Here is a 19,149-nt window from a genome sequence, read left to right as displayed (position 1 = left end):
CATGTGTAACCAGAAAATCATGTGTAAGTTAACTTACACATGATTTTTCTGTGGGCTCGTCGCTGGAAAGTCTTAGTGTTTTTACAAAAAAGTCTTGTATATCGTAGTAGATGATGATGGTGTACAAAAATCAATGGTCCTAGTTGGTCCTAAAATAATAGGTGGTCTCAAGATATCTCACCTATATATATATATATATATATATATGTCAGGTTTCAGATACGATGATATTCATGTTTTTTTGACTGCCATTCTTATTTAGTTATTTGCCCCATTTCTATTCTCTGATTATCGTACTAAAAAATAAAAACTTAATTTGACATTCCTTCTCCAAAAACATTGATTGCTTTTTTCATCAAGTATGCAACAAAATCGGAAAAACTTATATGTACAATTATACATACTTATACGTTACCTGCACGATGTCAACGACGACTAACAGTGGTGGTGACAATCAACTTTTCAGAATGATGAAAACATACCATTAATATAACCTTTTAACTTTCAATATTGTAAAAAGATTATTGTATCAATGAGAAAAGAATATTAAGTATAAATTGGATTCTTGCCATCAAATTACATTTACTTTGTTTTATAAATCTAAAAAATATATTATAATGAAAAACAAAATGCTAATGTTACCGATAAAATTGGTAAACTCGCAACAAATTTGATGGACGTACTGTTAATGTTTTGTACTTTTGTGCGCACACTGTCTTCAACAAACACAAAAAAAACTATTGACTACATGTCACGGTGACTAATTTCTTCAAATCGCAAGATTTCAAAAATTAATATGTTTCCCATCTGATTCAGTTTATGATTCATATTTAGAGACATTTTGGATTCATATGCTTATCCTTTATTACTATGACCACATATTAAACGTAAGATGATTACAGATCATTTAACTAGATAGTGTTTTGGGAATTTGGTATAAAAACTAATTCTTGTTAATAAACATGTTCTATTGCTAAATTTTTTTTTAGCTTACCCTGCTTTTTTTAAACAAAACTTCCTGTACATCAACCCTTTTACAACACTAATAAAGTTTTAATGGAATTAATTCGAAACCATTCTGTAAGTCAGATTCATAACATTGGCAGTTGAGTCAGGTTATGCTTACAACAAGAACAGAACTGCATTAAACTGCATGAGCCTAACAAATGCAACCAAGATGCACGTTTGTGTTCAATGTAGCACAAAATTACTTCAAAACCTAACCCAATGCCCAAAATCAAGAGAACACAAACCACTCCGAAAAGACTAGACCAGAGTGGGCCACTGTTTGCTTAAACACCGAGTCAGTTCAGTCTGGCTACCTTAAATATAAGACGAGCTCAAGTATGCTTGAATATAGCTACTTCAATCAAAGATCTCCTGAGCTTCAATGATGCTATGCTGGCTGAAAGACAATTAATATAAATTTTTTTCACAAGAAACTAATATTTATTGAAAATGTTGCTAAATAATTTAGCTTACTGGTCATCTTTTGCAACCCGATAATATTTTTCTGCATGCTGGCGTCGACCAATAAGTTGAGCAAATCTTTCATCATGTGTGATTACTATCAGTTGAAAATTTTCCTGTCCTTTCCTATCCTCCATTATTCTGTAAAGCCACCAAAGTCAAGCTGTGTGTCAACGCAAGACATTGTTGATGGTTATAGCCGAACTTTAATGTAAGACATAAGCAAACCATACCTTAAAAGAGCCGCAGCAAGACTTTCGGCATTTGGAACATCTAGGTTGGTGGTTGGTTCATCGAGTGCAAGTATTCCACAGTTGAGGCAAAATGTTTCGGCTAACGCCAATCGGATGATAAGCGAAGCAAGCACCTGAGAGCCCAAATAATGACGGTTCACATTTTGGGACATAAAATTATAAAACAATAAAAACAGTTCCTTTTGGGGATGTAAGGTGAAGGTTTGCATTTTCATTTTTAACCATGTGAGGAAATTCGTAAATATGATGTGCGGTCTGGATGATGGAAAAAAAAACCCGAAACTGGTTATTTTTAGTACTGACAGAAATGGTGCAGGTCACGTCGGGTTACTCGCTTGTCTTGTTCTAAAATTTACATATAACATAATATGCATACTATACTATAGCACCAACACCCGAAGTCGAGCATACATACGACGATCTTCATGCGTGAATAGCGGGGAGGAAAGACAGGGCGGTAGATGATAATGAGAAAACCGCGTCTGGGCGGGCGGGGGTTCCGAAGGATGAACCGGATATGGACAGTTCCAACAAGATTTCATTCTTGAACAAAAATCCATTTTTTGATTTATTTCATCTATTCCATGACCGGAACAGGGGAGGATACACGTTACACCACGATTTTAATGAATATTCAAGTCTATATACAGCAACTTAGAAGGTAGTTTTGGCGAGACCTTCCCACCTTTGACCCACACTCCTAGCTAGTAGCGACATTTAATATTTTGGAGCACTTGTTCTGTTTAAGAATTAGAAGAGCCCAAACCAGCCCATTCAAGTATAGACACTTCCTAGTCTAGGAAAATGTAAAGCTGCAGTTGCAGTAATCCAGATTTATCAATCCAAAATACAGTTGGGAATCATTGTGAGAGGTTTTATTGAATTTAAAGTTAAAGTTATCACAAACCTTTTGACCTGCACTGCATCTTCCTCGCATTTCCAGCTCAGCATCACCAGTTTGCATAACGACCTAAAGTTACAATCATAAACAACTTTATCAAGTTAAAAAAGAACTAAGAAGAATTGCCGCTTTAAGGAATTCATTTACCTTGTAGCTGTAAGAACGGGTACCACCACCTTCAGCATCCGAATGAATACTGATATAATCTATATCCTGCCCTCTGTATGTTTGCTGCCATAATTCTCTTATAATTTTGTTTATTTCTTCCATTTTCATCGTGTGGAAGCGCATAAGTGCCCTATTAAGATGCAAGGATAGTATATAAAACCATTTTTGCAGTTCACATTAGACATCATATAATGGTACATGCTACCAAATTTAATTACTTGGATTAACGAATCATGCACAAGATTCACATCCGTTACTGTGGCAAGGCAAGATAAATTAGAGAATGCTTCCGTTGAGGTAGCAATTTAGGCCATTCAACTATCAACAGGTCCGTTTGGTGTGTATAAATTTATAGTATACAATCTTCTATATAGTTTCAACAAAGCATTAGATTATTACGTTTTTGGTTTGTAATCATAATTAATACAAAAGAAAGTATTAGCTGGTCAACCCCACTGGAAGGGTTGGACTTCTACTAGAAGTGACTCATTTCTAACCAAACCCTATGTGACTCATTACCTAACCGCTCCCGCAAATCTTGCCACCTCTGATCTAACCAGTTTATGGCAAAGAGAAAACGAAAACTCACTTGTCAAGTGCATTGTAATATTTATTTAGATCCTTGTTAGCCATTTCAGTTGTCTGTGAACAAAATCATACCGTTAATAGCATTATAAGTAGAAGTTCATTCATGCAAGAGATGTCACAATTATGTCACCTTGAGTTTAAGTAGCTGATCAAAATAACGCTTGTCGATTTCCTTATATTCAGGATTCTTTAGATCCACTTTATTCTTTGTTATAGCCTTCTGATATACAGCCACAGTACCATGACATTTGTTCAGCTGCGAAATACAAACTTAATTATATGATCACAAATATATAATGATTTTCAAAGTATTATGTGGATATTTGTGGATAAGAATACTCATAAAAATAGTAATTACAAGCACTAGTCAATAATGATGATACAGACACAGTAACCTAATAAATAAATAATGCTATGTTGTCCACATAGACCTGTGCTAACCATAATGGCAACATGAGACATCAAATACGAGTTGGTTAAAAGCAGCTAAAAAGGAAAAACATTAAATAGGTTGAATATGCCAAAAACAGAAAAATTTAACAAAAAGTATTTCAGATCAACCTGACCCATCCAGCTTCGACCAGTTACAAAACATATCAACTGTAAAAGGTTACCCAACCCAGCAGATACACCCAATGTACCACCTCTAGGGTCGATCATACCTCCGAAAGAAGTCTGTCTCTTTCTTTACCAAGTTTCCCAAGATCAGCTTCATGAGCGGAAATGCCACCCATGGCCAGCATTTTTTCTTCAAGAGATGTAATCTCTACATCGCACCCCTTTACTCTGGCCTTCGTCTCCCGGTACCTCAAGTTGTCCTCAATATCACGTCGTAATTTATCTTGATTACGCTTCACATCCTCAGTTTTTTTCACTTCAGCAGAGAGTTCCAGTTTTTTATTGTCATAAGTTGCAAGCATTGATTTTTCTCGAGACATTTTTCCTTCGAGGTCATCTAACTTCTCGGTAATATTATCTTTTTCATACCTGAGATAAAAGCAGCCGCAGTAATCAGAGTCAATAATAACAAAATCACATATCCAACCCTTAAGAACGAGAACTTGCCTTTCAATAACAGAAATCAATCTATCAAGCTCGTCAACACCCTGACGATTCTTCCTTTTCAGTTCAGTTTCTGCCTCATATTCTTGGTTGTGTTTAATTTTCATATCTTCATGTGCACTCCTGTACTTCTCAACTTCCTTGGATAAACGACCAACAGTCTCTTCTAAATCCTGAAGCACGAGGGTTTACAGAACATGAGCATTACACATTTTTCATCCCAAGTACTCGGAATCTCATGATAAACCTAGTAAGTCAATGGCATGTTGTGTGTACCGATAAACCACATAAACTGGGAGAGTTTCTTAGCACACTTTGAATTTTGATCTATATTTCCATTTCAAATAAAATGATTAGGAATGCATTTTATCTAAATGGGTCAAATATAAGAAGCGCCTATCTAGTGGACTTCTTACTTCGTGTTATTCAAAGATACACATTGTTGACTTAATAATGCACTTTTAGTAAACATAGCTAATGCTTTAAACTTTTACAATAAATGGAGAAAAAAGTGATCATGTGTCATCAAAGATACAAATTTTTAACTTTATAAAGCACTTTTAGTAAACACGGCTAATGCTTTAACACTTGCAATAAATGGAGAAAAAAATGATAGTATGTCAATGCAACCCCGACAGCCACTCTGGACCCATACTAGATTACATGTGTCAACCCCAACCCGTTTAGACCAGTTACCAGGCTCACCCATCTGGTCAATTCTAACAGTTACCTTGATCTGAGTGTCAAGCTTATTAGACTCCTCAACCAATTGTTCTAGCTCGTCTTCCACCTTCTTAAGATTCTTCAACGCATTCTCCACTCTCACCTTTTTGTCTCGTTCAGAATACCACCTCGATTCGGCCATTTGTAGATCACGCTCCACTTCCCTTCTTTCCTCGCGTAAGTTTTCCAGCTCATTTTCTACGTTATCCCTATATTAAACCAGACAAATACACCATAATGCGGTAGCAGGAAAGAACTTATTAAAAAAAGAGAAAAATTCAGAACAGTAATAGATTCCTACTTTGTCTTTTCCGCTGTTCGTAGCTCACATTGCACTTCTTCCATGGACTTGACGCCGCCACCATGAAAATCAAGTTTATATTCCAAATCGTCAACTACTTCCTGCAGCTTTTGCATCTCACCAAAGAGTCTATCACACGTCTCTATAGGTTGCACCAAGGATTCAACCAACTCCTTGTCAGAGCTTATTTGAGCTAAAACACCCAAGACCTACATATATTATTCTGTTAATAAGTTCACAGTATGGAGTGATCAACAAATATAAGAAAAATTCATGACAAGCATTAATGTCGCATGAACAAAAATGAAGCTAATTTTATCAGAGTACTTGGTTCAAAATACTGAAGATAATCTACGTATATCATTATCCTACATATGGAAAAATAATAAGCAATTTACATATGTGAAAAGATAGAGGCTGAAAAAAGAAGAGTTACATCATCAAGGGCTTGAGTTTTTTCTTCCAAATCAGCTTTCAGTTCAACCAAGTTCTTCTCAGCGAGAGGGATTGATTCTTTACTTATTTTGCTGTATTCTTCATACATTAGACGAAGCTTTTCCAGCTGCTGAAAGTGAGATTCTGCTTCTGACGATTCCTTAACCAGTGATTTCATACGCTCGGCAGAACTTGCAGCTTTGATTCGTTGCTGGATAGGCAGATTACCACAGATAAAATCAGATATATGAAACTTTAAGTAACTGTTCTATCGGGATAGTTAATCTTTGCCATCATATATTGTTCCTGAAAAGTGAATGCAGCGAATGAAATCAACCTTTTTAACAAAATCATCTTCTTCTTCAGCAGAAAAAGGACGCTCACAGCAAGGACATATATGATGCGCACGAGCAACTTTTTCGAAAGGATCAAACATTTGACGCATACCGTCAGCAATGTTGTACTTACTGCCTCCAATATCACGAGTGAAGTGGATTAGTACCATAACTGAGTATCAATAGTATTTTAGTACTTAGTTAAAGCCTTCAAGGTGGCAAATTTCAACCAATTTACCAAAAAAGTGGGCCAATTAAAAGTACATTCATATCTAAAATGTCAAATGGCTAACATGTTGTAACCTAGATAAATAGGAAGCAGGGCAAACCTAATGATAGTCCAAAGCTGTTTTCAGCATTGTAAATCAATTTATTGAAGCAAATCAGACATTGCTCAGATAATTGTAAACAAATTTCATACACAAAATTCTAAATCAAGCAAACCTTTTGTGGACTTCCATTTTTTCTTTAGCAACATCCAAGAATTTGATATAAAATTCAATGCTGGCAGACTGCTGATTCAGGGTTTGAAGCTTTGACTCAATAACTCTCTTCCTAGCTGCAATATGAAAAAGATGTAACCAAAGATATCGAAAGACTAAAATATATATATATAAACATATTATGGTACTTGATAGCCATTTAAGCCTTCATTCCAAAATATCTAAGCACGGTCCAACAAATAATATATAAAACAAAAATAAGATATTGCTGGCAGTAACCATGTCCTTCAAAATAATTTTTTACAGGTGTAAAAAGGCTTACAATCTTTATCTTTGTTAAGTTTGGCCAAACTATTATTGACTTCTTGTATTTTTAATTGCACTGCATTGACATCTTTCTCAGCTTCACGGGACTTTGAGTTCAAATCATCATACTCAACTGTAATCCCCCTGCATGAAAAGGTGACCATCAGAATACAAATATACCATCAATTAGAAGAAAGCATGGTATAAGAATCAAAATTAAGAGCCCAGTATCTTAGAACGCTTGGGTGTCACTATTGAATACTAAACGCTGAGTACTGAATCATACCTAGCAGACCCCAGCGACCCAGCATATAGAAGATAGTTGTAAAGATAGAGTTATTTCTGTCATTGTATATGTCATATTGATATGATCCCACATCGGCCAAGTATGGGATTGGTTGATGGTTTATAAGTTAAGGTGTCCCCTCCTCCTTTGAGCTAGCTTTTGGGAGTCAGTTCTACACCTAGCTTATGGCATGATACGAGCCTATTATGGGATGGGTTCGTATCAATTGGTATCAGAGCCAGCCCTACCTTTTGAGGTTCCAACGCTCGGAGTGGTGGCCTATGGAGAGGTGGTCTGGACCTAGGGAGAAGGGTGCCAACCGTGACCAACATAGCCGTGACCAACGAGGAAGTTAGCTCTTCAAAGGTTGGGGTATTGACATGATCCCATATCGGCCAAGTATGGGATTGGTTGGTGGTTTATAAGTTAAGGTGTCCCCTCCTCCTTTGAGCTAGCTTTTGAGAGTGAGTTCTACACCTAGCTTATGGCATGATACGAGCCTATTAGGGGATGGGTTCGTATCACATATCTATACAGTTATGACTACAAAAGCTAAAGAGGGAAAACACTAGATAAGAAGTGCAAAGCCAAAGTTAATGCATGGCAGACCATTATACCAAGAAACCTAAAACATATAGCTAAGCAAAGAATCAATATAGGGACAACTGCAACCTCAAAATACAGAATTTGATTATAACATCAACTATTCCACATGCCATTCAAATATTACATGACCCTTCGAATACCATTAAAATGTTTACATAGTATAGATAGATATAACTACAGGACTCCAGAATTCTAGGGTGATATATACAATCGTGTCCTAAGAAAGAAAAAGGGGTTGCAAGGTATACATGAGGTGCAAATCTAGTATTGCAAGACTTGCATAAGAACATAAAAGATCATATGAACATTTTTGTTAATATAGTCACTTCAGATTTATTTAATATGATGATCATATGCACATTTCAGATTTATTTAATATGTACAGAAGAGAACCTTAGCGCTTGCACAACTTCTTTCTTCAAATCTCTGTCCAGAGGCAGCCTCCCTTTCAGGACCCCTCTAATTTTATTCTTGTGTTCATCTATTCTAGAATTTGATAGACACCAGAATTATCAATGAAAAAGAAAATATCAAAGTATTTACATTTATAAAAAAAGGTATGGGATTTAAACTTGCATTTTTTTGTGTTTTTTCTTATGGCTTTCGATCTCATCTTTCTTGAATGATAGTTTAATTCTCTCCTCAGCATCTGCAGCCATATTGGCTTGGTCACGACGCAGATCTTTAATTTTCTTTGTAAGATCTGCTAACTCTGTTAACTTTTGCTGTATTTTAAGATCAAATCCTTCTTCCACAAGAACCTTACTCAATCTTTCAAACTCAATACGCTACCAACTCGAATAAACAAGATCAGATCAGATTCCCATTAAGGCACAAACCATGGAAATAGTACAATAGTAGATCGTATGACGATGGAAAAATTGACATGCCGGGCGGATTCAGTAAAGGGTCAAAAAAAGATGAGGTTAAATTGGAGAATTACTAGCACGGGTCAAAAGCTGGACAGAGCAGATTGGGTGACCACTTGACCCAAAATATAATTGATTTAATATATCATTAACTGATTACTGATCATTGACGCGCTTGACCTTATTCCCTTTTAGCTTCACTTTATTATTTAAACTTTTCACCCGTTTGAGCTCCAACACACCCAGTATAACTATTTATAGGCAAATAATTTGAAATTGCCACCTTTTAGGATTGAGATTTGCCACTAAAAGGTGGTTAAAACCATCAAGTGCAAATCAACTTTAAGGTAACGGAGATATCAAACCCAGAACCAAATGAGCAAATCAACTTTATATACTCTATCTGAAAAAACATTACCATGCTCCTTTCTTTCTGATCAATCTGGTTCACGTTGTCCTCAGAAACTTCAAGATCCAAACTTTCGCGCTCGTACTCTTTTTGCTTTATCCGGCTCATTATGTCATTCTACATGTACTTAAAAATTAGTGCAACCCAAATGTTAGTGAATAAATTGCACTTAAAGAAAGTATTTCAAAGCACAAACCTGTATCTCTTTCTTAGCACTCTTCTGGGCCTCAACTTCTTTACATCTGTCTCTTGAAATACTATAGAGATCCCATGCTGAGTTAAGCTTTTCGTCCATGGATTTCTGAGGATAAATTCATTACAAAAATTAACATATAATAGCGGTGCTAAACAGCATAACAATTGAATATTAAAGCTCCGAGTTGAGTAAGTGAAGTAAAACTAGCAAAATATCCAAGCAATTAACAAAGAGGTAGTCTCTAAGGCATGTCCAGATGCAAAAGGTACAGGAATGATTGTAGAAACTTAAGATACAAAGTGCTTCCTGAAAAAACCCAAGAAACTTAAGATACAAAGTTTTTCCTGAATGAACCAACAGTACTTCGCATTAGAGGGGGGAAATGGTCTTTTAGTATCAAAATCCTACAAAACACGTATTTTTCAAGTAATTTGTAAAATATAACATCCCTCTAGTTATCTACATGGTAATGTCTATTAGAAAAAAATAAGATGACTACCTTCTTCTCATCTAGGTCACGATCAAGATCGTCCAATCTCGACTTTATACGACATATATGAATTGAAGCAACTTCATTATTGAAAGGAGACTGTGGAAGGGACCCCAAATTGTGATGCCGATAAAGCTCGCGGATTGCCAAGTCTCTCTCCTTCTTTGATCTCAAATAAATCTAAAGCCAAAAGCAGAGTACTGATTAGCAACAACGACCAAAAAGAGCTTCAATAAGATTGAAAACAATTTGGCATCAATGTAAATTAAGAAAATACGTCAACTTCAGCCTGAATCTTGCCAACTTTCCCAGTGTAATCTAAAATTTGTTTTTGAAATAAAGTGCTTTTCATCTCAATGTCCGCAATTTCCCTGTTTGTCTTGTTAATTTTATCTTCCAGGACACCTATCCTTTCAGTAAACTTGGCATAAAATTCCCTTAAATCTTCATCCGTATCTGTTCAACATCACACACTGATCAGATAAACTAAACTGAAAATGTAACCCCCAAAAGAGGCGATTAGGGGTTGCTAATAGCATTAAAAACGAGTAAAGTGTAAAAATGGGTCTAGTAGAAAAACAAATCGATTGGGCAGAACAGGCACCACCACCTACGGCTATATAAAGTTAGCTTCTTGCTTCCGTAAAGTGATGTTCAGAACCAGAAGTAACCCAACAGGTTTTTTATTATTTTTTAATTTCAAACTGGAATGACACCCTTCTGATATATAGTCATCAAAGTAAAAACATCTGGTTATCGGGTTTGTTATTCTTGAATCCAGATCAGTAAAGATCTCGTCCTATCCCAATGACCACCTATACATTAAGACGTTAAACAAGAGTAAGTGCATTATTTACAAACCATCACTATCGTCATCTAGATCTCTCAAACGCTTCTCTTGCTCCTCAAATAAGGCGCGTCTTTCAGCTGACTTGGTGGCGACCTGTTCTTCAAGCTTACGCAATTCCTTCAAGGTAGCTTCAATTTGACAAATTTTAATATCCACACCTTGGACCTTTTGTTCCAGATCTTGCATTTTACTGCCTAGCTTTTCTGATTCTTCTTGATCTTGAGTGATACACTGTCGAAGCTGTATTAAACCATCTCAAACAAAATAAGGTACAGCCCAAATTTCAAATGTAGCATACCAGACACAATATAAAGTATAGTTGAAAAAGTACTACTGTTGATGACCCAAATTGTCAGTCAGTAACTTTATCTACACTCTCCATATTATATTGATATTTAACAACTTTCCCCAAAAGAAACTATGTAATGTTTTCATTAAGTAATTTCAAAATCACACTACAATAGTGAGGGGTAACAGCGGTTTTGAATCAACTAGAATGAAAATGGGAAGGCAAAATATAAACCTTGAATGCAGCATCTTTCAAGAGTTGAAGCTTCTCTAAATCTTTTTGAGAAAGTTTAATCTCTTGAGCCTGATCTTTGTGAAGCTTTTTGATAACCTCCAAGGCCTTTGTATATCTTCAAGTGCATGATTTTACAACAAAAAGATTTGAAAACAAGAGCCCAAAATTAGTAAGCTTTACAGCTAGTCAACTTAGCATTCCACTGATGACTGAACTAGAAAATAAACTAGTTTTTAACCACCGCGTGTTGCTGCGGTAGCCAGTAAAAACTATTTTTAAAGCTCTCGTAATCACATAGTATACAAACAAAAAAAAATTAAAATCTTTTTGTACATGTTTAACATATGAGAAGCTATGTACGTGTGGTTAATATACAAAATATGCAATGTAAAACTAACAATACATGTCACTGTGTATCTAAATGTTAAGTTTTTAGTTAATATTTAAAACTATCTTATGTACACTAATAACAGTTAAGAATACCTAATAGATTAGATAAAAATATTTTTGTAATTCTAGATAGGTTAGATTATATATAATTAATAGGGATAATGACAAAACGAATGTAACTCACCTATGACAAAATGGTTATGTAATGTAGTGAACTACTCGGGTGGCTATGTGATGTACGCACTTATGTTTTTTGGGCTATGTGATGTATGTTACCGGCAACTGCAAGTTGTAACAGCTAAATTTGGTAATAGTTCAAAGGATAATAGCATACGAATGTAACAATCTATGACAAAATGGTTATGTTATGTATCCGGTAAATTTACACTCCGGTCATCTTCCCCCGATGAGTTTTCCGGCAATACCATTCTTGAATACGTGTTAAACCAATACAATCCATATAAACTCAAAATTAGGGAGTTAACAGCATCCCAAGAATATATAAACTTAATTCCACATCCGAAATCAAAATCCAATTGCAATTTAACGAAACAAATCAACCCAAAATCCAATTAAAGCTTTTCAAATAAACTCAATTCAATACATAAAAATTATATATATCAATAGAAATTATAGAAGATGAACATGAAAAGAAAAAACTCAGCAACCAACACTCGCAACCACCATAATACCATTTTCCCGGTGACACAATCTTCGGCAACACCATTTCCGGCGATACATCACATAACCCGAAAAATGAAGGATCTTACATCACATAGCCACCCGAGTAAGTCACTACATTACATAATCATTTTGTCATAGCTGGTTACATTCGTATGCCATCATCCCTAATTAATAATACAAGTAATGTAGTACTTCAAGTGAACTTCCTGTATGTATTTCTTTTGCCAAAGCATGTGTAAAGTTTAGAAAATAAATTATGTTAAACTATATGCTGGTTTTAGAAACGGTGGGTTACACTTTCTTGGGAAAAGAAACAAATGTCATTCTCTGTATTCAACCCACTTTCTCCTTCATGTTAGCTACATTCACCTTCAAGGCTTTAACATATTTTTCACCATATCTCACTCTTAACCACCACAAACACCCACCTCACCCACTATTGATCTTGATTCTGCTTATTCCGTTAAAAATTAAACTCGGTGGTTTATCGTGATGGTGGTGGTGCATCACTGCTGGTAGGTGGACACACAAACTGTTGACGGTGACGGCAACAAACATAGTCATTCGTCCAACAATGGTTTTGACGGCAACAATGACGTCAAGTTTCTCTCTCTTCTTGAATCTGTGTGTAGGTGTGTTGTTTGAAGTGGGTGCTATTTGAACGGAGCTGGTGTAGATCCAGCGGTGGTAGAGATCGGCTGCATATGACTCTTTATTTGTATTCTAAGATCTGTGTATAAATGCGGTTTTAAAGTTTGGCGGCAGTGGTGTTTGGTCGGAGGTGTTATACATCCGGATAATGTGGTTCTCGATGGTGTTATAGATCCAAATGAGGTGGTGACCGACGATGGTGTTTATTTTTTAACCGGCGTCTAAAGGTTGTTGGCGGTGGAATTTGCCCGGATCGATGAGGTGACTGACATACTTGTTATTCTCATGGTTGTGTATTGATTACTTCTTTTGATTAAGTATGAAGATCTGTTGCAGGAATTGGATTTTTAGATATCTTCTTGTGTTTGGGAAGAATGGGGAAGAAAAGGTTTTGATGAAAGAATTTAGACATGTTCTTGTAGTAGAAGTGAAACTGGAAAGTGTAATGCATAAGAAAGTTGTATCATGTGCCTTATACTTAGTAAAGATATTGTTTGTACTTTATGCATAAGTGGTTGTAGCCTTGTAGGTAATATGTTAGTTGTATTCTATGTTTATAAAACTGTACAATTATATGCATAGAAGAGTTGTACTAAACATGCAATAAAGACTTGTAAAAGTATATAGGTTTTTAGAATATATATAATGAAACATCGAGTAAAGGACTAAGGGCTATGATGAAAATTTTAAAAAGGCGGCAGTTCAAGCAACATCTCATGTCTACACATGTAAAGACAGGTTATTATAGTTTTCACTTTTCAGTTATTTAAAGCTAGTTGTCTGGAGTTTACAAGTACGTAAAGGGACTTAGAGAGAAGCTTATGACAGGGTGAACCATTTTCAACATATCCACAAACAACGTTATAAAGACGTACTCAACTGGTGTTAGATTAATATTAGTTACAAGTTCAATAAACAGTTACATCATCAAATAAACACTCCTGATCTGTTCCGTGTTTGAGTGTAACCCCCCCAACACACAAACACACACATTTTTTTATTTTTCACTTAATTAATAGAACATCTTTCTAACAAACATGCATTCCGTACGAGAGAAACAACCATTTCTACTAAAGGTGCATAGTCTAGAATCAAGATAACGCTTTATACTAACAAACAAACCGGGGTATCAAGGGAGTACCTTGTAGCCGAGAATATGTCATCAAATTTCTTTTTCAATGTCGAGGAATCTTGTAGAGGCCAATTGGCCTCATCTTGGTGAACAAATATAACATTTTCAAGGATAGCTTTAGAAACGCCCATAAGAGCAGGAATTTCACGGTCCATGTCAGCACACCGATAGCTAAGGCAAACTTTCTGCATTCACAGAATAATAATAGGTTATGTTGAGCTTACAAGTATTATAATACAACAAGGACAAAAACTTCAGTTTTCAGATTTTCTGAAAATATCAACAAAAGCTTGCACTCCTGAATATAGACCGGTTTAAACTTGAGAAGTCGATAACTTATAATCTAGAACAATGATTGGTTTATACATAATTACATCTCCAATGAAATCAACACTTCCTCGAACAACATTAATATGCAATACCTCCATATAAATTATGCTATAGTGAACTGATCAAAAGGAAAATCTTCAATGTCACGTTCAAGAAAGCACACTGAACATATCCTATGGTGTCTCTAGACAGTGAACTTCAATTATCCTAGTTCTAAGCTATTAAAGTCATTGACAAGTGCAGGAAGTTTATGAGTAAAGTTTCTATTGATGTTAACACACTTCAAGCATTCTTGCAGAATCTTGAAAAGCAATATTGAACGCTGCAAAAAGTCTTAATCATTTTCGGGAATTTTCAGAACTACCAAACTAAATACATTAAGTTAAAAACCATCAGATGCCAATAAGTACCAAAATCAAATACCATGTTATTAACAAGTAATTTATGGAAGTAAAACCATATGTCAGAAAGCCAAAGAACTGAAATGTAACTAGCAAAAAAAAAAAAAACCTTAAAAAAACGTTGCTACATTTCTCAGTATTGAAAGACTATCTAAAGTACCTCTCCAGTGTGAGGATTTATAGTCTGCAATACACTCTCAATTGCCTTGTACTCCATTTTCGATGCCTTTTGAGTCAACTGAAATGATCTTATACACACCACGTCTTTACCTGCTGCTGTCTTGAATCGTAACTTTATCTGGGCCTTTGTTTCTGTTTCACCTGCAACCTAGACCCAACCAGCGATCCATTTAAAATCAAGCAAATGTACAAAGTTATACACATATTATAATTCCTTATTGGCTTTAGGCTTTCTCATTACCCTTTCCAAACAAACAAAAAGTTTCAGAAAAGGGATGTGCGCCAAAATGTAGGTAACTAAGACCGAAAAGTTATAGAGTGCACAAACATCCAGAACCTTACTTGAATGCACAAACTTAGTAAAAATGTTGATATCATGTAGCTAACTATGACCAACCAATCAAAAGTTTGCACGTGGCAGCTCATATGGGGTGCGACATAACCATGTTACATGATTTGAACATATTTACTAAATTCGTTGTTCGTGCATACAATTAAGGTTCTGGTAGTTCATGAACACTATAACTTTTCGGTCTTACTTGCCTATATTTTGGTGCACTTATCCCTTTTAGAAAACTTACGCTTTCAGGATCTTTGCCATTTGATTACAAATCCTCCTCCAGACCAACTTGTAATAAATTTTTAATCAAAAAGTATGGGTATGAACACAAAGAGAGACCTTAGGATCATGGATGAAGCTCTGGCCAGACCTGGCATTTGGTGGCAATTCACCCGTACAAGACAACTTCAAGCACTCAATAATAGTCTGTAAACAAAAACAAATCAAATGTAATTGATTTAGATGAGAAACACACATGCACACACATTTGAGCTTAAGTTTACAAAACATTCAACAAACCCTATGGCCAACTATCAGATTAAAGCAAAACAGTTGACCACATTCAGATCAGCATTCACTAGCTTAACTAAACCCACAAAATTAAACAAGGTTGACAGGGATAGAAATTGCCAAAAGATTAGTGTTCTAGACAACCCAACCATCCCACACTAGATGGTCCCACGCCCATTACGTGAGAAGTAAATCAAGTTCTCTCCTCCTCGCAGCCCACTTAAATGGTGGCCCAACCAACTGATCCACTTGACCTTAGCCAATGACTTCTCTGGCAAATTCAGGTTCCTCAAATCGGGAGGGGATTGAACCTGTGAGATTCTCCAAATGTCCCGATCTGTGGAACCAACTAGGCTACACATTATAAGCAATTCACCAATACAAGAAAACTTCAATCACTCTATTAAGTACAAGGGCTGAAATGAAGTTTTAATTTACTACACAATACAACTGATATATCACTGAAAGTTGTAACTTCAAATCAGTGGCACACCAAAACCTAATTTGACAACGTTGGACCTGGGCACTCGAGGGCACGAGTCTGTGAAGCGAAACACATATACACACACTAAAGCATAATGTCGCATCACAATCCACAAACTCTACGAAATAATCCTCAAAACAATATATAGCGCCTAGCAGTTCGCCAACTAAAAGCTAAATATAAACTACTTTACCCAAACTTTGATCATTAAATAAAAAAAATCAGTAGCAAACAAGTTCCACAAACCCTAGCAAACAGTATATTTAACTTTGTCAAAATTATTATATATAAAGGGATATATATACATATAAACGGAAGAGTGATTACAGTTTTGCCGGCACCGTTAGAGCCGACGATAAGCGTTAACGGTTTGTAAAACGTGATAACGTTACGGTTCTCCGGGTCGAAACTCCGGATACCTTTGATCAGCATTTTGTCAACCGTACTCATTTCTTAGAAACTGTTTTTACTCTACTTTTCTACCGTATTACTTAAGATGAATTTGACAGGTGATGTTACACTAAGGGTGTATATGATGGTCGATCATCTGTTTTTGATGGTTACGCCGGTGAGGATTGACGGTGGCGGTGCTAGGGTTTTCAAATTCCGGTGAAAGAGGGTTTTTGATTTAACTTTTTTTATTTGAAGGGAAAAAAGCGGGTGTGATATGGGAGTCGGTTCCCTCCGGAGTAATACGTTATGTGTGTCGGTTCGGACTTCGGATTGGATAAACAAAATAAGCATAAACTCATAAGGCCTCTCCTTAGGCCCGGTCCTTATACGGACGTCGACGTCCGATGCGAAACCATTTATCGACGCCATAAGCACGGCTGCGTCTTGGACAGTGGCGTATCCAAGATTTGAAATAAGATAGGTCCTGATTTTGAGCTTATTTAAATCAAAAAATAAATATATTAATTGGTCGGATCGGATCGGGTTGGGTCGTTACTAACACCAACTATATTAGTTATAAATAAGAAATTTGTATACTTTAGTAGATCTTATAGGCTTGTGAGATAATATAAATTAGGCCCTCAAAATGACAAAAATCTATATATGTTTTGAAATAAATTGAGGCTCAATACAAACCCGTTAATCTATTTTGTGTTACCTCTTTTTTCATCGTCAATGCGGATCATCCTTTCCTTTGTGAAAAAAGGACCCCTCCGCAAATGGTTTCATTTTTTGATAAAATTTATTTTGTAAACTTTAGAGGCGTTAATATAAATTAATCTCTAAAAACCTCACTCTCATATATAAATGTTTTGAAAGAAACTTAGCTATATACAAAATTACAAATTCATGTTTTAAAAGATTTAAATGTTATAGAACTAGAAGCATATAAATATATAATGTAATATTGATTATCCATTGTATAAAAAAAACTAATCCATCTCATTCAATTAAGATTGTACTTTTTGCTTATAAACATGTACAACACTAGTTGATATAAAGTTGGACAAACGTTCTTTCCAAAACTTATATTAATTTAATGTCAATGGGTAGAATAAGAAATAGTGGTTTGTACTATGTAGTTTTACATGTCTCCAAAAGCATTGATGATGTACTTCATCTTCTTCCTTAGCATTTTTTCTTTCAGTCTGATTAAGTTACCTGAAATTTCTTCTTTCTTTTCTCATCAAAATGCCTGAATGTTATCCCTGAATTTAAGGTAGGTCCTGATCAAAATTTTACGTAGGTCCTTGAAAAAAATATCACATAACCTCTACATTTTTTCCAAAACTTAGGTAGGTCCTAGGACCTACCTTCTACAATGGTAGATCTGTCCCTGGTCTTGGGGTGCGTCTCAGTGGTTCCTTTCAAGCTCGGACGAGCGTTTTGGTGTGGAGGTGGGGTCTGCTGAGCCTTTATCTAACAAAACAAAAATGAATATAGCCGTTTGTTTTTGAAATCATTGGCCCGCTCCCCTTTTTAAATTTTTTTTTTTTCTATTTAAACCACCACCATCTTCATACTTCTTCACACTACACTTCTTCACCATTTCATACTCACATGTTTCTCTCTACAATTCATATTAACAAAAACCAAAACCAATTCATCCACCATGCCTAAAAGAATTAACCAAAACCAATACCAATACCAAAACACAAACCAAAACCAATACCAAAACACTATCAATCAAGATTTTGACGCGTTGCTTCTGGGGTTCTCTTCCAATGGGATATCCCCCGTCCATGTTGTCGTCTAATATGATAGGGGCATCTAGCAGCTTTGGTGCTATAAACCTATCGTTTTCGCATTTGTTGAATTCGCCACTATTTAACGAACAGTTTCAGCAGTTCATGTTAATGTAACACTTTAATCAATTTCAAGTTACCAATCCAAAATTTCCGCAATTCCAGAGGCTTGTAGCTGAGACTTCGTCTCAACCGGCACGAACTAGTATCGTCTCTTCATAGGAAGAAGTGGAAGAAGTTCCTGCCCCGCCCAAATGGTTGACGAAAAAAGGGTTGATGTAGCGGTAAAGGCGAAGTGGTCAATTCAGGAGGCGGTTTGTTGGCTCAGTCGTGGACACATGTTTCACAAGACTCGGGCGTGGTGATAAGCCAAGACGAGACAATGTTTTGGGCCAAAGTGCTTGAGGGGTTCAACAATAACCGCCCGGTGGGAGAGCACAACAAAAGTCAACTACAAGGGAAATGGAACAAGATCAAGAGAACCACTAATGTGCGATAATTACATAGACTTTTACCGCATTTTATAGTCTTTTGAGTGAACTTATGATACTTAATGGCATGTATATGTGATTTCAGGTTCATTGCTTGTGGAATGAAGAAAAATGTCAAGAAATGGTGATAAAGGACTTAAAGG

General features: G+C 35.9%; 1 protein-coding gene across 2 annotated transcripts; it reads right to left on the bottom strand.

Annotated features, from left to right (window-relative positions):
- Positions 1–1,032: 1,032 nt before the first annotated feature.
- On the bottom strand, positions 1,033–16,989 carry LOC122603729 (DNA repair protein RAD50). Of its 2 annotated transcripts, XM_043776518.1 has the most exons (27): positions 16,645–16,989; positions 15,663–15,749; positions 14,964–15,131; positions 14,082–14,257; positions 11,216–11,330; positions 10,704–10,932; positions 10,120–10,298; positions 9,852–10,022; positions 9,353–9,457; positions 9,166–9,273; positions 8,455–8,666; positions 8,272–8,364; positions 7,003–7,130; positions 6,682–6,796; positions 6,240–6,369; positions 5,904–6,113; positions 5,468–5,676; positions 5,174–5,375; positions 4,447–4,616; positions 4,044–4,368; positions 3,512–3,637; positions 3,383–3,435; positions 2,773–2,923; positions 2,632–2,694; positions 1,704–1,837; positions 1,483–1,611; positions 1,033–1,405 (listed from the first exon to the last, which is right to left on the bottom strand). In XM_043776518.1, the coding sequence occupies exons 1-27, from the start codon at positions 16,765–16,767 to the stop codon at positions 1,366–1,368; spliced, it is 3,951 nt and encodes a 1,316-aa protein (XP_043632453.1). In that variant the 5' UTR covers positions 16,768–16,989; the 3' UTR covers positions 1,033–1,365. The 2 variants fall into 2 exon arrangements, with proteins under 2 accessions (XP_043632453.1, XP_043632459.1); XM_043776524.1 differs by lacking the exon at positions 16,645–16,989 and having other exon boundaries at positions 14,964–15,124; positions 15,663–15,723.
- Positions 16,990–19,149: the final 2,160 nt, after the last annotated feature.

Source organism: Erigeron canadensis, chromosome 1 (genome assembly GCF_010389155.1).
Source record: "Erigeron canadensis isolate Cc75 chromosome 1, C_canadensis_v1, whole genome shotgun sequence".
NCBI classification, from domain to species: domain Eukaryota; kingdom Viridiplantae; phylum Streptophyta; class Magnoliopsida; order Asterales; family Asteraceae; genus Erigeron; species Erigeron canadensis.
This window is presented reverse-complemented; position numbering and strand designations above follow the sequence as displayed.

Coding starts and splice junctions, on each gene's coding strand:
- LOC122603729 (XM_043776518.1), bottom strand. CDS start 16,767: ATGAGTACGGTTGACAAAATGCTGATCAAAGGTATCCGGAGTTTCGAC. Junction 4,369..4,446: donor TTGATTTCTGTTATTGAAAG/GCAAGTTCTCGT, acceptor CTTTTATCTCAG/GTATGAAAAAGATAATATTA. Junction 3,436..3,511: donor ATCAGCTACTTAAACTCAAG/GTGACATAATTG, acceptor TTTTGTTCACAG/ACAACTGAAATGGCTAACAA.